This window comes from Crocuta crocuta, unplaced genomic scaffold (assembly GCF_008692635.1).
Source record: "Crocuta crocuta isolate KB4526 unplaced genomic scaffold, BGI_CrCroc_1.0 scaffold448, whole genome shotgun sequence".
Lineage (NCBI taxonomy): Eukaryota > Metazoa > Chordata > Mammalia > Carnivora > Hyaenidae > Crocuta > Crocuta crocuta.
In genome coordinates, this window is record NW_027532411.1 from 370,653 (window position 1) to 394,416 (window position 23,764).

Consider the following 23,764-nt stretch of genomic DNA (forward strand, 5'->3'; position numbering starts at 1 on the left):
AACAAGTACTACATTACCAATATTATTATTATTAATATTATTATTATTAATATATTTTTCCCATTTTACAGGTGAGGAACCTGAGGAACGAAAAGAAAAAGTGATTTGCTGCAGGTCATATAATGAAAAACAAACAGGGGTAGAATCAGGATCCAGTTTGGGGACTTAGGGTCTTGAAGGACCATCTTCTCTGATGAAAGCTAACATTATTTCCATGTAAAGTTACCCTAGCTTTTCTCTGGTGTAGGACTGAGTGAAGCTTACAGCTCTACCTTTCCTTTCAAGAGAACGACACATTATCCAGTTTCCATGTGTGGATCAATGTTGAATTTCACATTTTTTCATCCCTGACTTCACACACTTCTGCCCTAGCATCTTTCAGAGGTCTTAATTACTACAAATAATTGTGGATGATTTCTCAACAATTGCACTGCTATCAGGAATGTGTGAATCAGCTGTCTATGGAACAGTAATGGAAAACCAAAAGGAAGTGCTCTCCAAAGAAGCTATCCTTCTGCCCTTGGCCAACTTTGTTTTTTTTTAGAAAATAATTCAGCCCCTCAAAGTCCCAATGCAAGTCTTTCTACCTCTTTTCATTTACAGCTGCCTACTGATAGAATTCTGCCTGATAGTACGTACCTTTGGTTAGCATATTTCATTTCATATTCTGGTTGAATTTCAATTCCACCATTTTCTCCGGTGATCTAGGGACAGTCGGGAAGCTCTCACCTACTTGCTTACCAAAGATGCCTTGTAGTTTTTGCCATGATCCTCAACCCAAAGACTGTGAGCTCATGTAAACTTTAGGGAAAAGGCCGGCATACAGCACAAAAACTGACCACCAGCTTCTTTACTCCATGTTTCCACCACTGGATGACAGATATCCCCACTCTAGAATTGTGTTAATGGTCACTAACTAAACAGGCAGGCAGTTCAGAAGTCTCAAGACAGGTCACCTTGTGATGTTTTGCAGCCACACAGCAGAAGGCTAATAATTATTTTAATAGCAGTATTGATACTCTTCAATTTATTGAGAAAAATGTATATCCTCAGGCATTTAAAAATATATATACATTTAATATTTTTGGAGCTGTATTTGCATTGGATCATAACAGATTATGTGCACATGTGCAATCATAAACATAATGTGCTACCACAGGCTTCAACAAAGAGCTGTTAATGATAATCACCTTTTTCTTCTCATTAATATTACCTTAGAAAAAGAATCCCCATGCTTGTTTTTCTAAAATCTACCTTTACTAAAAGAGAACAGTTTAGAATAAAACATCACTATCTTAAAAGTTGATTTTTTAAAAGAACATCTCAATATGTCATGTAGAAAGAATGGGCACACTCTTTTCCTTTTGAACTACAGAGTTAACATGTTAAGGTTTAGAGCTCCATCCTTTTCTTATACACTTAGAGTCCTGTAGTGTCTCTCTATCCACATCCTTCCAAGGTGGGCTGGCTCGGTGGACTGGCTCATGATTTGTCTATCCCAAACAACAGTATGAATATACGGGTGAGAGAGGAAGAAAGAAAGAGTAAGAAAAGGGAGAATGAATGCATGAGCTGGTCCTGACCTTAAATTTGACCTGAAGCTTGATTCAAAATAGAGACAAGTAATTTCAAAAGACTTACAGTTTTTCAATGGTATACAATTTTAGCTGGCATATAGTTTTCATCATAAGGGAAGCCTTTTCCAAGAGGGGAAAATCCTAAATCATCTTGAAAGTCCTTAAAAAAAAGGATAAGTACCTAAATAGCTCATTTAAAATCACATTTTAAGGCAAAATCATTTGGAAACCTTAAAACAAAATAAAAATAACAACAAACCATTTTTGTAATATAGTTTGTGAAATGGAACAAAGGCTTTCAGAAGTCAACAAATAAAGGGTATTTTAGTGTCACAATAAATTTTCATCTTTTTTAAAAAAAGCCCAACCTCTTCTCCATCAAAATATATATAATAATGAAAACAAAAATGAAAATAAAATAATCAATAATAAAAGAATATGGAAAGAGATCTATCATGTCAATGCTATCCAAGAATATTCTACTGAAAGTAGACTGACCATAAATATTCCAAGAATAGTGATATGTATTTTCCAATGCTAATCGTTACTACTATGTCTGTCTTGAGAAAACAAAAATCAGTTGAAAAAAAAAAAAAAAACCAGAAGGAATACATGCCAAAAATGAACAACCTGTTTGTGTCTGACACACTGGAGAAATTGTTTATCTAGTAGCTTTGCCCAAAAAGTCATACCTGTAATATTGCCCAAGTTAACCAAACTTCTGGCGTTTTACTGATTTGAGCAGTCCACATGTAATGTTGCTTAAGGATTGCCACAGTGCACTTCATTACTAAGTCCTTTTACTAAGAAAACAAAGTATTGTTTTGTTGTTTGGGAAATCTCCTCTCTTTCTGAGATCTTTCATGGCCACCTCTCAAGTCTGCCTGTACATTTTGAGATGTGTTCATTGAAATTCCTAAGAAAGATAAATTCTCATCACATAATTTGAATGTTAGAGCTCCTCCCTCCACCTCCTCGGTTCAGTTTATGTGGATATCAGAGCTGGACAGGTGAGACCAGAATAGGGCCCTTTAAAAATGAAACTGAAGCTGAAGGCTTAGTCCTGATTTCTTTTTTCTCTGTCTCTTTCTCTCCTTTTTTTTTTTTACATGAAAACAAACAGAAAAAAATGCAAGAATGGAAATGACAACACATCAAAAAGACATTTTAACTTCATTCACTACGACAGCCACAAACTGGTTGAACTCGACCTGCCATCCAACTTTAAGAAACAAAGACCTGGCGCTGGGAAAAAGAAACAAAACCCAAACAAAACAAAAACAATAACAAAGCGACTGGGAATTGTGTAAAAATGAGTGCAAATGCGGCTACAGAACGCAATAAAAACATCAGTCCTGCGGTTTCCAGCAGCACTTATCAAAATAATTTCTGAAATGTTTCATCTGAAACATAGACAAAGCAATAAAAAGAGGATATATGTTTATCATGTTAAGCATAACAATGTGAGTTAAGAGCTTAAAAATTAAAAAAAAAAAAAAAGAAAAGTACTTGGAATGAATAGTGCTACCCTTTTTTTCCTAAGTAGGCATAAAAATATTTTCATTTCCTTCTTGTTTTCCATACCATTATATCAAGAACTTTCATTTGTTTCATGTTACCGTTTACAACTTTAATGCACACACACACACACACACACACACACACAAAAGATATCTACTGCAATAGAAATAGTTGCTTCATTTCCTTGTTTGCTACATTTGCAAATGTAAACAGCTAGGCAGAGCCAGAACTGACTCTAATGCATGATGGAATATCTTTGTTGCATACGTACACTGTAGAAAATAATTATTCAATATGTCAGGCACCATTATTTGAAATGTAATACATTAATATTTACTAGAAAAATAAGTTTTTTTTTCCTATTTGTTCTCCCAACTTCTTTAATGAAATAAGTTAATCTGACAGTGCATCCAGTAGCTTGTAATATCTTCTACATCTCCGTGGCAAAAAATAAACTACTGGTTGGGACAATATAATGCAAATTATTAAAGTCAGTCCTTGTACATACATCCTTGTAGCAAGCATTGAGGCTCGACTAACAGCACCTTTAACCAATTATTTAATGTTTAGTTATTTAGCCCTATTTCCCTGAGCAGTTATGCTGAGGAGTTTTCCCTTCATGGATAGTTTTACAAAGCCTGAAGTATTAAAAGTACTATGAAGATATACTTCTAAGAATCCTATTTAATGCTACTTAACTAAACCTGTATAAATCTAATGAAGGGAGTAACTGGTACATATACCAACTGTCAGTCTGTGGTACGTAACCTTAGACGCTGCCCGGCCACAAAGTTTGAAAATTATATTTAACCGAAAGAAAATAAATAAAATACAGCAGGTTACCTTATGCAGAAATACCATGTATTCTAAACAAATTAAGCCCATGGTCGGAACTTTTATATCCATCTAATCTTTTGAACTGAGGGGGATCCCTTTAGTTATGATGTGCCAAGTGAGATTGGTGACCAAGAGGAGGCTTAAAAAAACAAATCCAAACTGCTTCACCACATACAAGATAGAAATATCTGACTAAAGAAAAAAAATTACTACGTAAGCACTGAGGACACTGTTTTTTAAAAGGCATATATATTTGGAGAAAATAAACCTAAATTGCAAACAAAAGGACTATTTTTGAAAGGAGTATTTGAACATCTAAAGGACAAAAATATCAGAAGAGGGTGTGCATGTGTATGTACAGGCAGGGCTGGCCAAAATCACGGTGCCACCGTCTGTCACTTTCCTCGCTGCTCTCTCACCAAGCCTAACCACAGCTCACATTTCTAGGTCTAAGTCCAAAACATGGTCAATGAGAGGAGACTGATGTAAGAGACGCCATTTTCCTTTCACTGCCCTGGAGATTAGATTTCTCCTCATCTGCCTAGGAATTCATGATGCTTCTAAATTTAGGCAACAACTTATGGGCTTATGAACAAATGGACCAATGGCCAGCCCAATACTGCATTAGTATCATAATATGTAAACCCTTTCCAAATTTGAGATAGCTTTGATCTCTTTCTTTACAAACATAATAAAAGTCTGGTGATACTTCTTATGGACCGTTTCCACAGTACCCATTTGCCAAGATGGTTTTGACTTGCTAGCTTCCAAAACATGACTATTTACCATCTTCCTTTTTTTTTTTTTTTTGTTTCTCACTGACCATTTGTCTCACTTTTTAACCTTGGTAACCTACTCATCAAAAGAAAGAATAAAAGAAGGGAATTTCATGTTGGATAAGGCAGGCTCTATGAAGTATTTTTTTAATAGGTCTTCATAAGACATTACAAGCTATTGAATTCCCATCAAGAAAACCTATTTCTATTTAATTGTGCTAAGTGCTAAGGTTTTACTCTTTAGGTTTTCCATTTTTTTCCGCTTGTGCATTGTTCCTATGCAGGCCCCTCTGGATATGCGTTGTGAAGTCATATTTGTCCGTGCAAAGATGCTGGCATATGCTGCACTGGAAAGGTCCACTGTCACCATGGCAACTCATATGCAAAGCATACATCACTTCATCCAGAAAGACAATGCCACAGTGCGCACATTTTGTTGAAAGTTCATCTTGAGTACTTCTATCAACTTTCTCTGTTTTTACTACATTCAAGGGACCTTCACTTTTTACATTTGATGGTGCCTTTGTTTTCTCCTTGGAGGCACCATTTGCAGTTGGCCCAGGTCTGGAATGCTTGATCGCCAAATCGAGAGGAATGTCATTGTCTGATCCAACAGCTGAGAAATGAGGAGGCAGATTGAAGGTGGGATAAGGCACATAGTTTTGGCAAGGATTTGGTAGGCCAGGCACATGACTCAAGTAGTGCGGATTCCCAGGAACAGAGAGCTTATATTTACTCCAGAACCGCAGCCAGTCAGCTTCACTCTGGAAGTCATTATGTACAAAGGGAAGTCCGAAAAGGGGGTACTGGTACTTTTCAATAGGGCTGCCTGGTGGTGAATAATTCGGGTGTTTTGCAGGTCTCATGTACTTTTCTATGGGACTGCCTCTCTCAGAACTTCCTTTCCCTTCTGATACGGATGAACTATTTCCTGGGTCTCCAGTACTTTCCTGAGGACTTTTTATCTGAATGTGCAAAGGTTGCATCCTTTTGTGAATATCCAGAGTTTGGCTGACCAGTACTGGCTGCTGAGCAGAATGGCTTTTAGTCAATGAACCCTGGGCTTCGTATTTACTCAGGCTAGGGAGCGGAATTTCTCTCTGGTGACCTTCAGTTAAATGATCTTCTGACCTCCTCTCTAAGGGGCTTCCGTTGACCTGCTCCTCACTGCCACCCCTCTGCTGTTTGTTGAGCTGCTCAGCCTGAAGTGCCTCTGGGTTAAGGCGCTTTCTTGTCCTTCTCCTAATAATCTGCTCACCGTTGTTTTGTTTAATGATGTTTAAAGGCCTGGGAGTCTGCAGAGAAAACACACACACAATACATAAAAGGAAAAGGTTAAAAAAATACATTAAAATGCATTAACCATTCCTCACAAATATGAACCACACTTAAGTTCAAAGCAAAAGTAGACTTTATGTTATAGATTTACTAAATCTTCTCCTTTTGCCCTAAGCGGGATCAGAGGGAGTAACCAAAGCACACTATTTTAGCCTAATTAAATCATGTCCAACTTCGCAGGGAGGACTGAAAACTTTAATCTACTTAAAAACAGCTTTTCCAAACTCCATAGATTTTGGAATTGCATCACTGAGTGATAAAACTGTGTAGAAAGTTACTTGAAGAAATGTGATTTTTATGAAATATTCCTCAACTTCTGAGTCATGCACTAAGATGTCAATACAGGAACATGGGAGATAGCCTTTATTGACAACTGTGGAAAAATTATACATTGCTACAGGCTGACATGGGTTCCCTCATTCGTATGTTAAAGCTCTACCCCACCATGTGCCTGTAGCTGGAGAGATGGTCTTTAGGAGGCAAATAAGGAAAGATGAGGACACAGAGAGAAGACGGCCTTCTGTAATCCAGGAAGAGAGCGCTCCAAACAGGACCCAATCACACTGGTCCTCGGACCTCAGACCTCCAGCCTCCAGAACTGTGGGAAAATATATTCTGTTGTTCAAGTCATTCCACCTATGGTATTTTGTCATGGTAGCTTGAACTGACTAATATATGCATTCTTCTAAATAATTGCAAATGTGAATACAAAGCTATTAAATATCACAGCACAAATAATCAAAGACAAATGAGGAAAGACATCAGGTAATCAAAGCCATATCCGTGGGAGACTTTTTTTTTAACCTCTCACTTTTATTTCTCCTTGTTTAATAGTATTTTGTATATATAATCACTATGGAAGATTTTACTTGTTAATAGGTGGAGTGTTTGTTTTCTGGTAAAACTCTAAATTCTTTTGTAGCTTTGGTTCAAATACCTGATATGTCATTTTACTCTGTGCCTAAGCATAGATGAAAATTTAGGGAAATCTTTAAGTGGGCTTTATCTATATATAAAACTATATATATATATATACATATAATTATATACATATATAAAATTTTTGAATTATTCCTAGAAAGAATGCACTTGAATGCAAGAGAGTATCTTTTACATCTTAAACAAAATCGAAATCTAAATCCTTTTTAGAATTTTTCTATTGTCACAGAGGCATTTTGAAGGCATGATAACACACTTGTTGCTGACAATTCAATTATTGGTTTCAGGATGAAAATTCTACATCCTTTAGATATACCATATTCATTTGTTCAGAATGTTTATGTTTCTAAAGAGCTCATACCTCTATTACCAAAATATGCAGCATTTAATCTATATCTTGTAAGGAAACCTGAAATTTACACGAATACCCTTTTAAAACCTTTGTAACTTCTATGACAGTCTTTGACATGAGGTGACCATAAACTTTATGTACTTAAAATTATGATTTACAAAAACCTCAAAACTGAACACATGTGTCCTTAGAGAGATGAATATTAAAATAATTATAAAAAAGGGTTTACTTTATATCATAGTTGTTAAATTATCATAACCTGAAGAGCAGTAGTGTAATTAATTCTTGGCCTATGACTGGCCACAATTCAATTAAAATCATTAATGTCAGTACTCAAAAATGAAAGCTTATTGCTGTCTTTAAATGGTGAAGGTGAAGAAAAAGTAAGGCGATGTGGTGGTGGTGGAGAGAATCTTTGAGCTAGCTATATGTAATAACTAAGGTTTTACAGTTTACCACCAATTAGTATTGTTGGCAGCATGCGTTTTTTAAAGAGTGCTTCCAATGGTCCATTTATGAGGACGTTTTGTCTAAAACTGTATTCCCTGTAGCTGTAATTTATTCATTGGCTGTGCTAAGAGCTATGGTAAAATGCCAAACAAAATGAAAAAGGCAGAGGGAAATAGATTTCTGTTTACTAAGTGGGGTATTCCTATTTTTAAAGGCAGTTCTTGTCAGCATATAAACTTTCTCAACTAAAAAAAAATCCTTCGGGAAGTCACACGCATAGATAGATGGGGGAATTTGTACGTTTAAAGTTTATTACAGGATTCTAACTAAAATTTGAGAAGAAAGGACCGGAAGTACCTCGGCGAGACACAGAAAGAAGCCAGCAGAGATTTTAGAACACAAAGCATCTTCGCACCTTACTCTATCTGGGATGTGTGCCGTTGGAGCCCTCAGACACTCACTGGAAGAGGTCCATGGGAAGAAGGGAAGAGGTTTTACCTCACATTTGCAGCACCACTCTTCGGAATGTGCCTGACTTCCAGCCCCCAAAGCAGCCAATATGACACTTGCAAATTCTAAAGTTAAACTGAACATAAGCACTCTTTCTCTGGCCTATATTTTATATGAGTCCCCCCTTTAAAAAAAAAAAAAAAAAACTTACGTATTTTTGAACTTTTAAGGTTTCTCTTTTCTGCCTAACCGAATTTCACCAAAGTCTGATAACCACTAGTTCCACTATCTGTTACACAAAGTTCCCCAAAATCAATCATTTTCCTCTTCTATATCAAAAGAAGCTTAATGCATCGCTAATGATCTCAAATGTATCTCCCCATAACATCTAAGGCCATATCACCATAAATCACATGTGTTCTCAAAGTGACTGTACTAAACTCTGCGGAAGCAGGCGTTGTGAGCCAGGGAATGGTACACATCACACCACAGACCAGGCTGCTTTATAAAGCTTTTCCTCAAATAGTCTAACAAGTTCTTACCGAGTGAAGCTTCTGGTAGAGGCCACACGCATTGCATACATATCCGCCATTTGCATTCTTTCGCCAGAGAGAGGTCTTTGTGGTCAAGCAATTGGCACAAAAAACACCCGAGCCTCTACGCCTCTGAAACGGGGGAAAAAAAACACAAGGTCAGAGGTGAGTCACATGATCAGTGGAGTTAGACCAAATCAACCCAGGAGTTTTGTCTTTAGACTAGCAACAATGACAGTATAAAACCACACTGCCCATAATGAGGTCAGGTTCAATTGTGTTTAATAGGCACCACTGATTTTCATTATAATTAACCCTACAGTGATGGATGAGGTGTGTGCAACACCAAAGGCTTTTCACAGAAACAGCTTTAACTTTTTGAACTTTGCGTTTTGTGCCTTTAATGATGGCTCCTAAATGCTGAACCCTAAAATATACCTTTTAAAAGTGTCAAAACAAAAGTCAAAAGACAGAACATGGCAATATGTTTAATATACTTTAGAAAGGGGGAGCACATGCTACCTGAGCTTTAACATACAGTCTGGCTTCCAAGAAATGCGGACCATTTAAAATGAAACCTGATTTGTGTCTTTTTGTATGTCATTCATGGAACGCAGGTATGAAGAGAATATACCACACTCAATTCCAGTTTTTGGTTTGCAATTGTAAACTTTGAAAGAGAACACCGTCCATCTCTCAAAGCTGAGGGGGCCAGTGTAAACGTATGCCAACGACAAGTGTGTTACTGAGAGCCCTTATGAGGTGCCTGCTTCACCCAGACAACACAGTCCCATCAATGGCTATTTATTTTATTTGCCTCCGACTTGGAAATCACAAGCGTTTCCGAATACAAATTGATTTTAGTGGGCTGAGTTCTGTAATCACCAGATTCAAAAATAATCTAAGAATATTTAAAAGTAGATAATTAGTATTGCTTGTTCCATTCTTGCCATCAAGTAATGATTCCATTAAACTCATTGAAACAAAAGTCAGGCTGTGTTTGTAGGTGCAAATGCGAACAGGCAGGAAATGAAATGCTCTTGTTACGAAAAAAGACAGCCTGAACTGTAACTTTGCTCTCCTTTCTCTAGGAAGCAAAGCCTTTTAATGATAAAATATTCATGTTAGATAAGGAGTGGAAAAAGTCTTGCTGGAACCCTATTTTATTATAAATTTAAAATTACAAATACCATAAGTCAAAATTTCAGGGATTCATAAAATTTAGGCAATTTATTTAACTTGAGTCCATACTGTAGATGAGCGGTATCCCTGCCAAGAAAATACAATGGTTATAATTGTACTCTGATACATTTCAAATGGAAAGCTTTCTGCAGACATAATTTTGGCTTCAAGACTGGAACACTTTCTTGGCATTGAAAGGGCATTTGATTCATCGGGTGTTTCACAATGTATCACTAAAAAGACCTGGTGAGCAGCCAGTTCCCTATAGGGTAATTTTTCCATCCAGATGCAAGTGCTATCAGAGGCCCTCGTCAGCTAAACTAATTATGATCTTGCAATTGCTGATGCCTGCTCACTCTAACATTCGACATCCTCCATTAATCATCAATACAAGGAAAATGAATGAAACGTAAAGAAATGAGGGCTGGTAAGCTGCACAGCCATAAAAATCTGAAATGAGAGCAATAATTTAACAAGATTGGGGGAATGTTTTTAGTGCGCACAAAGTCAGGCTAACAATTGCCCTTTTCAACCAAGAACACGATTTCATTAGTGTAGCAGGTTGTGCTACTTTAGGTGATGTAATAAAAGCTAGATTTTTCACAAAGATAATCTCTGGCTCCCCCTTTTCTCCCTCTTCGCCCAAGTCAGGACCAGGGTAATACATCACGGTTAGAGCGACGGCAAATGTTGGGTGTCAGTCCACAAGTCCCAGACGGGACCTACTGCAAAAGTAGAGAAGGCTCCCTCCTGAAAACCAATGAACTATTAGATGCTATGTTTATCAAACATTCTGGGGCCCCTTTTATCTGAAGTAGGTTGGGGAGCCTAGTTAGGGTATAATTGTGAAACTTCCCTGGGGCCATGCCATCTTTTTCCTAGATCTAAATAACACGTTTGGCAAATAAACACCAACTTGATCCACATAAAGGCAATGTAAATGTCCATTTGGAAACTAACCCACATATATGGCTGAGGCTCAAATGTGAATGTGTAACCATTCACTCCAGCCTGCTTTTCTTTCCTTATGTCCTGGGTGCCTGACACAGCATGCCAAAGTGGGTGTAATCCTGGTTTCAGAGAGCGTTTCAATCCTTGCACAATTTTGTGCTTAATTCTCTTGCAAAGAAAATGCGCTTCATTAGTTAGAGGGAAAGTCCTGAAATTACAGCACTGGTTTCCGCAGGCATATCTTGCTTTAGGCAGCACTTATGCCCGACCAAAGAGGTATATTTTAGGAAAACTATACCTTATTTTAAAGACATCCGGGGTATTCTGGATTCATTTACCCAGAGTCAGTACAGCATGGAGGTTAATCAGATTTTGGAGTCAGACTACTTGCATCCAAAATATGGTTCTGCCTTTTGCCAGGTGCAACTTTAGGCAAGTCACTTAGCCTCTCAAAGCTTCAGTTTCCCCATCTTTAAAGTGTGAGCTTCTGTAGGATGTGGGCAAATGGATGCAATTAAAACGGTGCCAGGGATGTAGCAAATACTCAATAAGTTAGCTCTTTGCCAAACAGATTCAATTTTTTTTTTTTTGCAAGAGAAAAATACTTTTTTACTTTTGTTTGCATCTCCTTAATCTACTTATTGACCATTTAAGAGATGCTTAAGATCTCTGGTTGAATATTATCAAATGTATTTCATTTGTGTCAGTCTTATCAAATATGAGAATGGAAAGTTGAGTCAGAGTGAAATATCTAGGTGTTCACACCTAGAATTCAACAGGAGCATACTTGCGTGGGGGTGGAAAGTAGGAGGGAGGTGAGAAATATTTCACATATTAAGTTACCCCCATCTACATAAATTTATCACTTTGGTAAGCACTATGCAACTTTATTTTTGGTGCACTTGGAGTTTCTGGAAGCAACAGAGATTGTGGGATAAGTGGACAGTATCCTTAGCTGTGTAACCACAGCTGTCACTGTTTCACATCTCTCTGAACTAGAACTTAGCTGAGAGCCCTGAGGTGGCCACTCTGTGTGTAATGTAACCTGGGTGGACACAATAGAGCATCTTTTTCAGGTTATCAAATCCTTAGCCCAACCAAGTGTAGCGAAGCAGTCTGCTGCCAAAGGAAGGCAGAATAGAAGTCGCTCTTGCCCCACTTCTTAGGAATAAGCTTGGCCTTGTTAAAGGGAAAGAAAAGCACTGAGGACTTTATTTCATTCAAAGTTTATCATGCATGACAGAGTTTTAAAATATTTTGCCATTTTCCTTTATACTATGTTTGTTAAGGACAGAAGTCACGGCTCTTAACAGTCATCAAATACTCTAAGTAATAAGCACCTAGGACAGTGCTCTGGAGAGGCTCAAAATTAATAAGTTGAAAATAATCTACTGGAACTAAAAGAAGAGGAGAGAGCAGAGGGGAGGGGAGGAGAGGACATGAAGAAAAAAAAAGAGAAAGGGAGAGAAATGAATCTTATCTCCTATTGTATGTTTATCATTATTGGTCACTCCTACTTTGAAAAAAATGTTTAAAAAGTATTTCTTTTAAACGTCTCCCATTTGAATTGACAAATTAACCTTCAGTTGGGCAGAGATGACTAATGTTATAGAAAAGAAAATCAAGAGAATTAATTTTCCAATCCTAAATTTCACACTTATTTTTGAGGAACAGTCAAAGCCAGGTACTTGCGAGGTCCTGAGGATACAAAATCAGGTAGAACAAGGCTCCAATTCTCCTTTATATACTTCATGATGGTCATATGTAGCTGATGGCTCTGTATGTGCATGTGTGTGTGTAAATAGTAAGATTACTTCTCCTTTTCTACAAGCTGTTTTTAGAAATCAATAATAAAACTTATACTATGACATTATTCAACAGAGAGGAGAATCAAGCCACACAAGGTCACTTCTGGATAAGACATGAGAAGAATCCATAGCTAGGGTATGATAGCAGTGGTGTAGCCGAGGGACGTATTTAGCAAGATTCTTCCCCTGCTCTCAGGGCAAGGGGAAGCTGCACTTTTGTATATACTGAAAGTCACAGGAGCCACACATTCTCTGCCCTTGGCCTTCTCTAAGTGCCTCGTCTACTTCTTTGTGGGCTTAACTGAAGGACAGAGTGAAGGAAAGTGGGCCCCAAACCCAAATCAATAAGAGTGTCACTTCAAATGAGAATTTCTAAAGAGACAATTCTGGAATCAACAATCTGAGGAACTGACGTTTTTCTAAACTTCAAGTTTTATAGTTTGCCTGTAACTTTTTGATCACATTAGTGTGCCCTATATATAATTTTTGTTGGTGAATAGTTTCCTGTGTGAAAAAGGAAAGACAGTGACAGAAACAGTTAATTATAAGGACTTTTGAGGCCAGCTCAATGATTGGCCTAGCAAATGCTTTTCAGTGATAATTACTGAGAATTCTTTGGGATCACTTGTTTCAATGTATTATATGACCACAGTACTGACTTTCACAATAGCAATTTAGATGATGACTTTGGACAATCATTCATGTTAGGATTTGAAATGAAAATGACACACCCGTCTTTTAATATAAGTACACTTTAAATCCAACATAATTATTTTTCTTGCTTTGAAGTGCACCAAGAAGTATAAAGGAGAAAATAACTAATCAAACAAACAAACAAACAAACAAGTTGAATTTAGGTTCATAGTTAATCATTGTGTGGTATCACCATCATTAAATTTTTCTGAAAGCTTCTGATTCAAGTTTTGCTTCTGGGGGTCTTAATTCTTTAGTCAGTGATATATCAGTGGGTTGAAAGTTGGCACAAGGGTTGGTTATTAAGCCCCGATGTGACTTAAGAAAAAAATGAAAAGTTTTAAATTGGTTTAGCTGTTTTAATTGCTTATATTATTATTTGAAAATCAGCCCAAAACAAACATTTTAAGGTTTTCAAATTTCATTAACAAAGAATTGATTTCATCTGATTAATAAGAAATATATTTGATTGAATTGTTCATTCAAGTGGCTTAATATACAGAGACCTGGATATCTGTCTTCAAGATATTAAAGTCTCCATCAATGAAAACATTTGTTGCAGAAATGGTCCTTTATATTAGTGCTCTATGGATAAGAACTATACTGAAACCATGTAATTACATAACAAGCTTTGATAGGCAGAGTATTTACTCACATGTTTTATGGTTTTATGTCTTAGCCATTTTAAATCGAATCAATCTGAAATTTGATATACATGCTCTTAGTGCAGATATACCTCAAACAGTTTTTAACTCTTTAAATGATTTCCGTGTTTATTCTATCAAGAATCTTTTGTGAACTTCATTTTAGGGACATGTACAGATGGCTATAATAGAAACTTTTGGTACAATTCTGTAGTAATAACATTTCAATGATAAATTAAATCAGCTTGGCTCTGGGAAGAATTACTGAAGGTCTACCATGTGCCTGGCACTATGCTACAAATGGGGGTTATGGTGATGTATGTGACAAATATGGCCTATAAACTCTCTGGGTTTCCAGTAGAATGTGCTAAAAACATTACTAATTTATACAAATTATATGGAAACTTTTCTGAAGAAACCAAAGTACATTATCAGTAAACTGTTATGTATGTATGTATGTATGTATGTATGTATGAATCTATCTACCTAAAGGTTTTATTTTTACATAATCTCTACACCCAACATGGGGACTTGAACTTACAACCCCATGATCAATAATCACATGCTCCATCACCTGAATCACCTGAGCCAGCCAGGCACCCCAATAAATCTCTTTTATAGGCTGAAAGTTATCTACTAATCAGAGAGCTTACTCTTTGTACTCCTTTACAAAAATGGGTAATAGTCTAGTCATTTTAGAAACAAGTTGATACATGTTTATTATCCCATAAGTAACAATATCCTATAATAATAGGATAATAATCAGTAACACTGCCCTATTAACTACCAAAAAGTTGATGTTAAATAACATATTTATTATTATCATGTATCTAGTTGACATTCAATAATTATGAATAAATGATGATTATTATTTTAGTCATTATCACTGTTACTACCAATCAGTGACACAGAGAGCCATCTCCTCCTCCTTTTAATCTTCCCCAAGAGAGGATTAATCACTTATTGATTACATATCAGTAGACCCTATGGAATGCACAGAATGCACCTAAAACCACTTAAAAACAGGTGGTGGGTTGCAACAAACACCTTTAAATTAATAGCCAGAATTTTACCCAAGCACAGGCTACCCAGTATTTTAGCAAGAGCAGGGAAAAAAATGATGCCAACACAAAGCAATAGTTACCAATATCTTGGCTGACTTTTGTTCCAAAAAGAATTGTGAAGAATTGTACAGCTGAAATGGGTTGCACAGCAAGTCTCTGCCTGATTTAAAACAGCCCTCTTTGCCCTCAGATTTCTTGCCAGAAAACTGAAGAGACTCTACAAGGTTCAGCCAAGCACCCATCTTACAATCATCCTATCTCAGAATTTGGAAACGAAACCTATTTACCCTGCTTATTAAATTCACTTCCTCAACACATCAGCAATGATAATGGAGGCCAGTGTAAACTAAGTTGACATCCCTGGCTAGGAGCGATAGAACCACCTCTGTTCCAGGACATGAGGCAATCCATACTCGAGTAATCCTGCACTGTACCCAGGTATGAATGTGCCTAAGACTTATCGCACTGACACATCACCACAAGGGAGCTGCCCTACGTATCAAGAAATGCTAGTGTGCCAAATACATGAGTTCCATTTCTTCAGAGATATAATTGGTGTAGATGGATAGTAGAAAAGTCAAGATTTGGCCATGTATGTCCCACACTCCAAATTATTCATACGATTCTTCAAATCTGCAGGATTTAGAAATCTGTCACACACATACAGAACCAATTACAAAAGTTTGAAGGAGTCCATCTCCATTCTTTGACTTACCCCATATTTGGTAAAGGAGCAGCCAAATATCCAGTGTCTTACCCAAATTACATAACGAACCAGGACCAGAGGGGCACCTGGGTGGTTCAGTCGGTTAAAAACCTGACTCTTGATTTCAGCTCAGGTCATGATATCAGGGTTCGTGAGACTGAGCCCCACGTCGGGCTCTGTGCTGACAGTGTGGAGCCTGCTTGGGATTCTCTCTCTCTCTCTGCCTCTGCCCCTCCCTGGCTTGTTCTCTGTCTCTCTCTCTCTCAAAAAGAAACTTATTTAAAAAATTTAGCAGGACTAGAAAAACAGATCTTTGGAGTTCTACCCACACTGTTTCTGTAATAATGTTCTGCCTTTATAGCAATATGTATTTAGACAGTTCAAACTATGCTTGAAAATTTATGTCTGCACTGTCTTTTTTCATTCCACGTGAAAGTCATTATTGTCAAAAGAACTACTCAAGTCTTTCACTGCTTCTATTTCTGCCACTACGGATCCATTTTCACATTCGGCTAGTACAGTCATTGGAAGAGTTTCTCTACAGGGACTTTCTTCCATGCCAGCGCCAACAGTTGACACTGAAAAGGTAGAAAAAAAGGCCTTTGCAGGCACAGTTAAACAATTTTAGCACCTCTTAAGCAAACTTCAGCATGAGAACATAGTTGATTCTATTCTAATAAATTTATTGCACATTTTACTTAAATAGTATATTTTGTAAACACATTTACTATGGACATTATTCACATGAGAAAAAAATAAAAATCTTAAATGATCATGATAAAGAAGAAATCTGTTGTCGAAAAAACCTAAAGTTCCATGAACTTAAATAAAAACACAAATAGAGTTGTTTTCTGTGTTACCTATGTGGGGTTGCATTTATAATAGGTAATGATGATGATGATGGTTACTTTGAAAGAAACAGAAAATACCACATAATAATTAGGAATTCTCTTCTTAGGGTGCCTGGCTGGCTCAGTCACTGGAGCATGCGACTCTTGATATCATAGTTATAAGTTTGAGCCCCATGTTGGGTGTAGAAATTACTTAAAAAATAAAATCTAATCTTTAAAAAAGGAATTATTTTCCTATTAGCTAACAGATAATAATTGGTCCATAAAGTCTTTCTATCCCCACAGCATTCACATGGTTCTTCAATGGTCCCTAACATTTTTTTGATAAAATTTGTGACACTCTCCCCAGAAAAAACAAATATGTCAACTATTTGTAAAATAACTTCAGGCTGTTCAAAAGAATGTCCTTCACAAACTGTATCCAAAGATTTCGTATGGATCTGAATGACCGCAGATCCAAAGGTTACGAACTCCTAACATATATTATCCCAGTTTATATCAAAATGAATTACCAGGTGTGATTATTCTCCCACTTTACTGAGGAGGTAAAAAGATTGGGAATGGTTGACTTACCTAGTCTCAAAAAATCCATCATTGTCTCCAAGTCTAGTTAAAAACACAGCATTGTATTCTAGAAACCATTTCTGAATCAATTATCTGATAGAATTCTCTTGCTTGACTACCTTTTGTTCTTTCCTTTTTTTTTTTTTTTTTTTTTTTTTTTTTAAGTAGGCTCCACACCCAGTGTGGAATCCAACATGGGGCTTGAATTCATGACCTTGAGACCATGACCTGAACTGAGATCAAGAATCAGACAGACACTTATGTGACTGAGCCACTCGGGCTCCTTTGTTCCTTCTTTAATAATCACTATCACACATCTAAGATTTCTCAAGACTTAATATACGTAGGATTATATACTTTAGGCTTAGTTTCATTATCTGACCTCTTCACAAAAATCCTAAGAGACAGGTATTATTGTTGTTGTTATTGTTGTTATTATTCCCTCCACTTTACAGATGAGAAAACGGAGGCCCTAGCAAGGTTTTTCAGTTAATAAATAGTAGGGCTAAGATACAAACCCAGGTTTCCCTCACTTAAGAGTCATGGTTCTTAACTATGTTTCAGACCCTATTACTGAAGATATGATTGGGGAATTTTTACCAAAAATATTTCACCATAGCTTGGCTTTGAAGAACGCTTATCTCTTCAAACCACCCTATAACAGCTGATTAAAATTATGCAAGTTTTGAAGTACCAGAAAGAAATGACTCATCCTTCATCAGATATGGCAACGATCTGTTTTGAGGTTGATAGATACAGTCATAGCCAGAGGAACACAGTGTTTGGCTGATGGAGAGGTAGTGGTAGGGAAGGGGGATGGGTGCAGTACACGTGTTTTAATCCTGCCATCTCAAAAAAAAAAAGGCAAAAAATGTATGTAAAATAGGCTCTGCTTAAAAGCAGAAATGAGTTGACACCATTGACTTAGCTCCTAACAATGCCGGTTCCATGGGAGGACAGCTGTGAACCAGAATCGCAGTTTTTGCATTAGTCTTGGCTAGAGATGGGGCAGGAAAAATGACACTGGGTTTTGACAAGTTCTGTAAACATACGTGTTCAGATAACAATTTACTGGATTTACTTTATAACTTGTATGTTCCATGGCAGAGGTCTTTTGCAATGTCTGGTATCATCACTATTCAACATAAAACACTGCTAATTCTGAAGGGTGAGGTTATTTTAATAAATTGCTCAGATTTGGATAATATGAAAATATTTTTAACTATTTCCCCTTAAATATTTTCCCTAGTATTATATATAAAAGTATATGTTCTTCATCAACCTATGGAGTTGACTTTGGTACTCTTCATGTGTGATATAGTTTCCATTTCATTACAGAGCAGCGAAGACCAAAATATTCTGAACTCTAAACACTTTTTACAGGCTATCAAGTTGAGAGGATATAGTACAGATCAGATGTTAAAACATAGCATGTAGTCTGCTCAGCAGAAGGATGGTAATTGCCGCTTATTTCCACTTAACAGCATGCAAATTATGGAAATACAGTTAAATATATTGAAGTTTGAAACAATTAAGAACCAAGTTAAAAATCTGCAAATGTGTGTCAATAAAAGACTCTGATACCAAATATGCAATCTGGACTAAATATTTATAATGTACATTGGAAATACTTGTACTATGGCATCCTCCAGGATTTAAATACACAAGGTGGGAGTGGGGGAGTAAGAGAAATGAACCTGAACTTCACTTAATTTTGAATCTATAAATAATTCTTTTAAAATATTATCTCATTTTTACTCAGGTTTGTATTTCCTCAGGACACATGAAGTCATAGGTATTTTAATACACTTTGCCAATGGTTACAATAAGTGCCTACTATTTTATGTCACTGTTCAAATTGAAGATGTATGTTTAAATGAGAACTCTGTGCCTGCTATCAGTAAAACTGAGCTTGAGCAGATAATTTCATTACAGAGGCACTGTGCGGACAGGGAAATCTAAGCTGAGTCTTAAAGTTTTAATAACATTATTTTAAAAAGACAAGTTGAAATTATGAATTTCCTTAACAATAATGATGTAATTTTGTAATAACTGAAATCTTTCATGGGAAAACTGCTTCTTCAGTAATTCACACAGTCAATTACACAGGGAAGTACTCTGATAGGCTGGCCCTCTGTCACCCGCCCCCCACCCCACATTCAAATAGCTCACGTACACGACTTCCTTTTCCATTACCAACTTGTCTGCAGTACCATCTGTAAAAACGAACACATACCTTGTGCTGCCAGTTTCTGCTTTTGCACGTCCATTAGTGAGACTGGCTGCAGCTGCTCAAGAAGAAAGCAATGATTGTCTCTGCTTTTATATATATTCCCCCTCCAGTACTACCATATCAGCGCAAGGCAATACATCGTTTTAAGTAGGCAACTGCACTTAATAACCTTACTCAGACCCAGTTCTCTGTGTGATCTGGAGTTTGTTAATCACACTGTATCACATACCAAAGCAAGAACTACCTCATCGCGTCAAGCACTCTTGAGACGACCCCTCAGTCACTCCTACCAAAAGGAACAGTTAAAATCATTTCGTACTGTGACATTCTGTACACCGAGTAGAGTATCAGGAAACCAAGACTGAGGCCTGGCAGCAGCACATCCTGAGCCACAAAACTCCCGGTAAGTGAGGTTTTATTTCACGAGAGGGGCTCTGAAAATAAAACACAGCAGCTAGCTTTACTAATACGTTATTTTCCCTGCCCTCATGCTTATTCTTCCGTTAGTATTATTTTGTCCTTAGACAAACATTATCAAACTGTTCATAATCTTTGCAGAAGTTACAAATCTATCAAAGAAATGACCCCACATTACTTTTTAAAGTGATTTGCCTATAGGAAACAACATTTCTCCCTATTGTGGGAGTATTATGGAGGGGAAAAAAAACCCACCAACAAATACCAAGTTCTTAAAAATATTTCAAAAAACGATTCATAGAGAAGTTGAAATTAAAAGCACACACAAAAGAAAGAGATCAAAAACTGTTTTCTTTTCCTGTGTTATTCCACATTAATAAATTTATGCAAAATATACCAAAATTACTCTTTTTCTTAAGAGGTATTTTGCTGTCAGCTTTGGAACATCAGAATGCCAATTCTGCCTTAGCTTCTCATACATTGAATTATCTTAAATCATCAAATGGCTCTCTGCTTTCTCAGCCTTTAGGTGTAGGAGACAGAGTGCTGGGTTCCAATTATTTACATATGCAAGTCACTCGCAGGGGACCAGGGCTGTTAAAGAAAGAGACTATTTTTCTTTTAATCTTTATATTATTGGTGCATTGCACATAGTAGGCATTTAATTAATGACAGCTGAAGTGAACTGACCTCTATCAGAAGAGAGGATTCTGCTAATTTCAATAAACAGACACTGTGTTAAAATATATGTGTATGTATACATACATGCTATGATCACCAGGTTATACTTTAAGTAGAAGTTTATTCATGAAATCTATATGGCAGTCATCATTATAAAAAACAGGACTTAAATTGAAAACAGTTTCCCTTTTGTGAAATGCAAAATAAAACTAAGAAGTTATGCACCATATTTACACTATATATTATATGACAGGGAGGAAAAGAAATGGACTTTGCTTAAGCTTCTGAGAAATCTGTAAAACTAATAGACATGGCATATGCTGATGTGTATATTTGCATATGGATACATATACAAATGGATCCACTGAAACATTTCAGCACTGACATGTAGTGAGATGTTGCTAGCTGCTTTTATTTTCATTAAATCAATATCACATTTTATAAAGGGCTAAAATACCAATGACGTTGTTAAATTAAAGAAAAAAAAATCCCACGAGTTTCCTGGAGGGTTGAGAATAAATATCATTAACTACATGTACAAAAGCCTAAAAAGGAAATGAGTAACAGACTAGCTAGCAGAGTGTCTTATACGTCAGCCTAATAATTATTGATTTTAATGGGTGAAAATAAGAATCAATAACTTGTGATTTGTTTTTATTACTACGTTAGAGTCCTCTCAATTCACATACACACTCAACTAACACAAATATAATTATGTATAGAGAATATAGAATGCTGTGCTTAACATATATCAGGAACTCAATGAGCATTCAATCCATCCTTTCTCTCTTAATTTCAGAAGATACTATCAATTGATATTAGATTTTAGAGGACACTGAATAACAAAATAAGATTTTGGCATATATATCCACATATAATTCAAATGCCTATAGCTACATAATTACTTACATATGTTTAAAACTTAAGCAAAGAAGCTCATATTTATTTTATTTTTACAACATGAAGAAAGTATAAATAGTGATCCTAAAACTCTCACATATGGGTGACTGCCTTAAAACTTATCCCATCAACTATGAATATCTCTCTATTCTCTTTCTCTCTTCTATTCTTTGTTTTTTTGACTGTGTTCCAAAAGAACTTTAAGGATTTAATTACATAAATCAGTTTGGTGATGACTTACTTACTTCCATGAGATTCAAGAGTCTATCAAAGATACACATCTCATCCTTACTAGAAACTGGAGAAGGAATCAGTATCTTTTGGAATTGTCTAGAACATAAAGGAATGCTTGGTAAGTCAAGTTCCCTTATGAATATTACTCATTCTAGCCAGTTTTTTTCTTTTCATATAGTGTGATCACATAGATTAGTATGTTATCATAAAAAATGACAGTGGATATTGAATTCATAGACTATAGAAAGCTGATTCCCTTAGATTTATATGGATCAAGATGTAGGAACCTTTGTTCAAGAATTAATTTTGGGTGCTGGCTATAAATTTATATCCATAAGCAACCATTTGGAATTTGACATCTTTTATTTTATTAAGTAAATATATACACACGCATAACACATCCATGTGCACACAAACATACATTTAAATTAAGATGCACATATTTATGCACATTTCCTTTTTTAGAAAATCCACCAGTTTAATAATTTGAAAAATTCAGAGGGATAATATTGTGTATTAAGATGTTTACTTAAAAAAAACAAAAAAAATAATAGTTCTTCTCCAATTAAAGGTTATATCTGACTAGAAAATATCTCTGATGAAGAAGTAGATATAAAAAGTGTAATGACAGAATCAATAAATCAGTGAAACTTAAGAAGCCAGCAGGTAGCATTTCATGAAGATTGAATAATTTATATGCAATTAAAAAACATTTGCAGATATTACATACTCCAAAGCCTGTGTACTCCCTGAAGGACAGGTTAAGGAGTGAGATCTGCTTTAAACTATCTCTCTTTTTCTATTTTCCAATATTTTATTTTACTAATTGCACATATGTATGTATATACTTAGTGTGCCCACATGTATATTTCTTTAGCAAAAGAAAAATGGAAATAGTCATCTTCCTTTAAACTCATCCCAAATGAAGGCAATAATTCAAAAATAAACAGAATAGACAGATTGGAACCAGACTAAAATTCAAAGCAATTCACATTTTCCAAAAAAAAAAAAAAAGAAAAAAAAAAAGAAAAAAAAAGTTGAGAGTAAAGAGAGCCTTAAACATAAAAGTCCTAACTTTTAAAGAAGAATAAAATCCCCATTAGCAGAGGTTTGGCTAATTAGTCAATCTAATGCAAGGCTTTTATGTTTGTAGGTTTACAAATTTCAGAAAATGACCAAATTATTCCACTTATACCATTAACTTGACCCCTTCCAGGATTTGACCTTCCTAATAGATTTGTTTTACAAGATATGACATGTTGAACAGCTGTGCTATTCTTTCTTGAACTTGACTTTTTTTTAAAGCATGAAAATAGACTGATTTACTAAAACATGAGTATTCTTTGGTAACAGTGGGGGAAGGGAAGGATCGGACATGGAAAAATAATGTGACTTCCTATCTGAGGGAGTCATTTTAAACTCAGAGAACACTGAAGTATTACAAACATTTGTGGCCAGTTAGATAAATGACATACAGAGAATTTGAAAATAATTACTATGAATTGAGTTCATTAACATAAGGAGATATGATTATTAAAATGGAGAAGAAATTCGTTTGAATGTTCTGGTCTTCAAACCCCCTACCACTGAGTGGATGTGCTTATGTGCTTATTGCAAACTGCAGGATGTTCCCAGTCTTGTTAGCAAGGCTCTCTCCACAATTTTACTTTTTTAAAACTAAATATAAATCAAGATGAAGTTAGACAATTTCAGGGAAAAAGTTTTCTCAATTTCTTACAGGGCAAATAACTTGCAGGCACATTGGGGATTTTAATCTATGCTAAAAATACCTCGAGATAGATTATACTTAATGTAGCAACTAAATAAATAGTCTGATTTAACCGGAATACTGGTCTTACTCAGAATCCTCTGGATTAAAAGAAACACTGGATTTATAGATGAAGTAGGAAAGGGTAACTACACACGTTTAACAATCACGGCTTCTACCCTTACTCAATTCTGTATCAAGTTTAATCTTGCAGAGATACTTAGGCTTTAGTGTTATTTTTCTACCTTGGCTCCACATGGCTTCTTGACTTAAGATTCTGTAAGTTACTTCCGAC

At 36.0% G+C, this 23,764-nt stretch overlaps 1 protein-coding gene across 1 annotated transcript in view; it reads right to left on the reverse strand.

The window, feature by feature from the left end:
- Positions 1 to 4,165: 4,165 nt before the first annotated feature.
- Positions 4,166 to 23,764, reverse strand: part of TRPS1 (transcriptional repressor GATA binding 1) — a 205,936-nt gene continuing 186,337 nt past the window's right edge. The window contains exons 4-5 of the mRNA XM_077778925.1: positions 8,783 to 8,905; positions 4,166 to 6,006 (exon numbers count right to left, since the gene is read on the reverse strand). Of these exons, the coding sequence (XP_077635051.1) occupies positions 4,945 to 6,006; positions 8,783 to 8,905 (1,185 nt within the window). The 3' untranslated portion in view covers positions 4,166 to 4,944. The remainder of the gene's footprint in view (positions 6,007 to 8,782; positions 8,906 to 23,764) is intronic.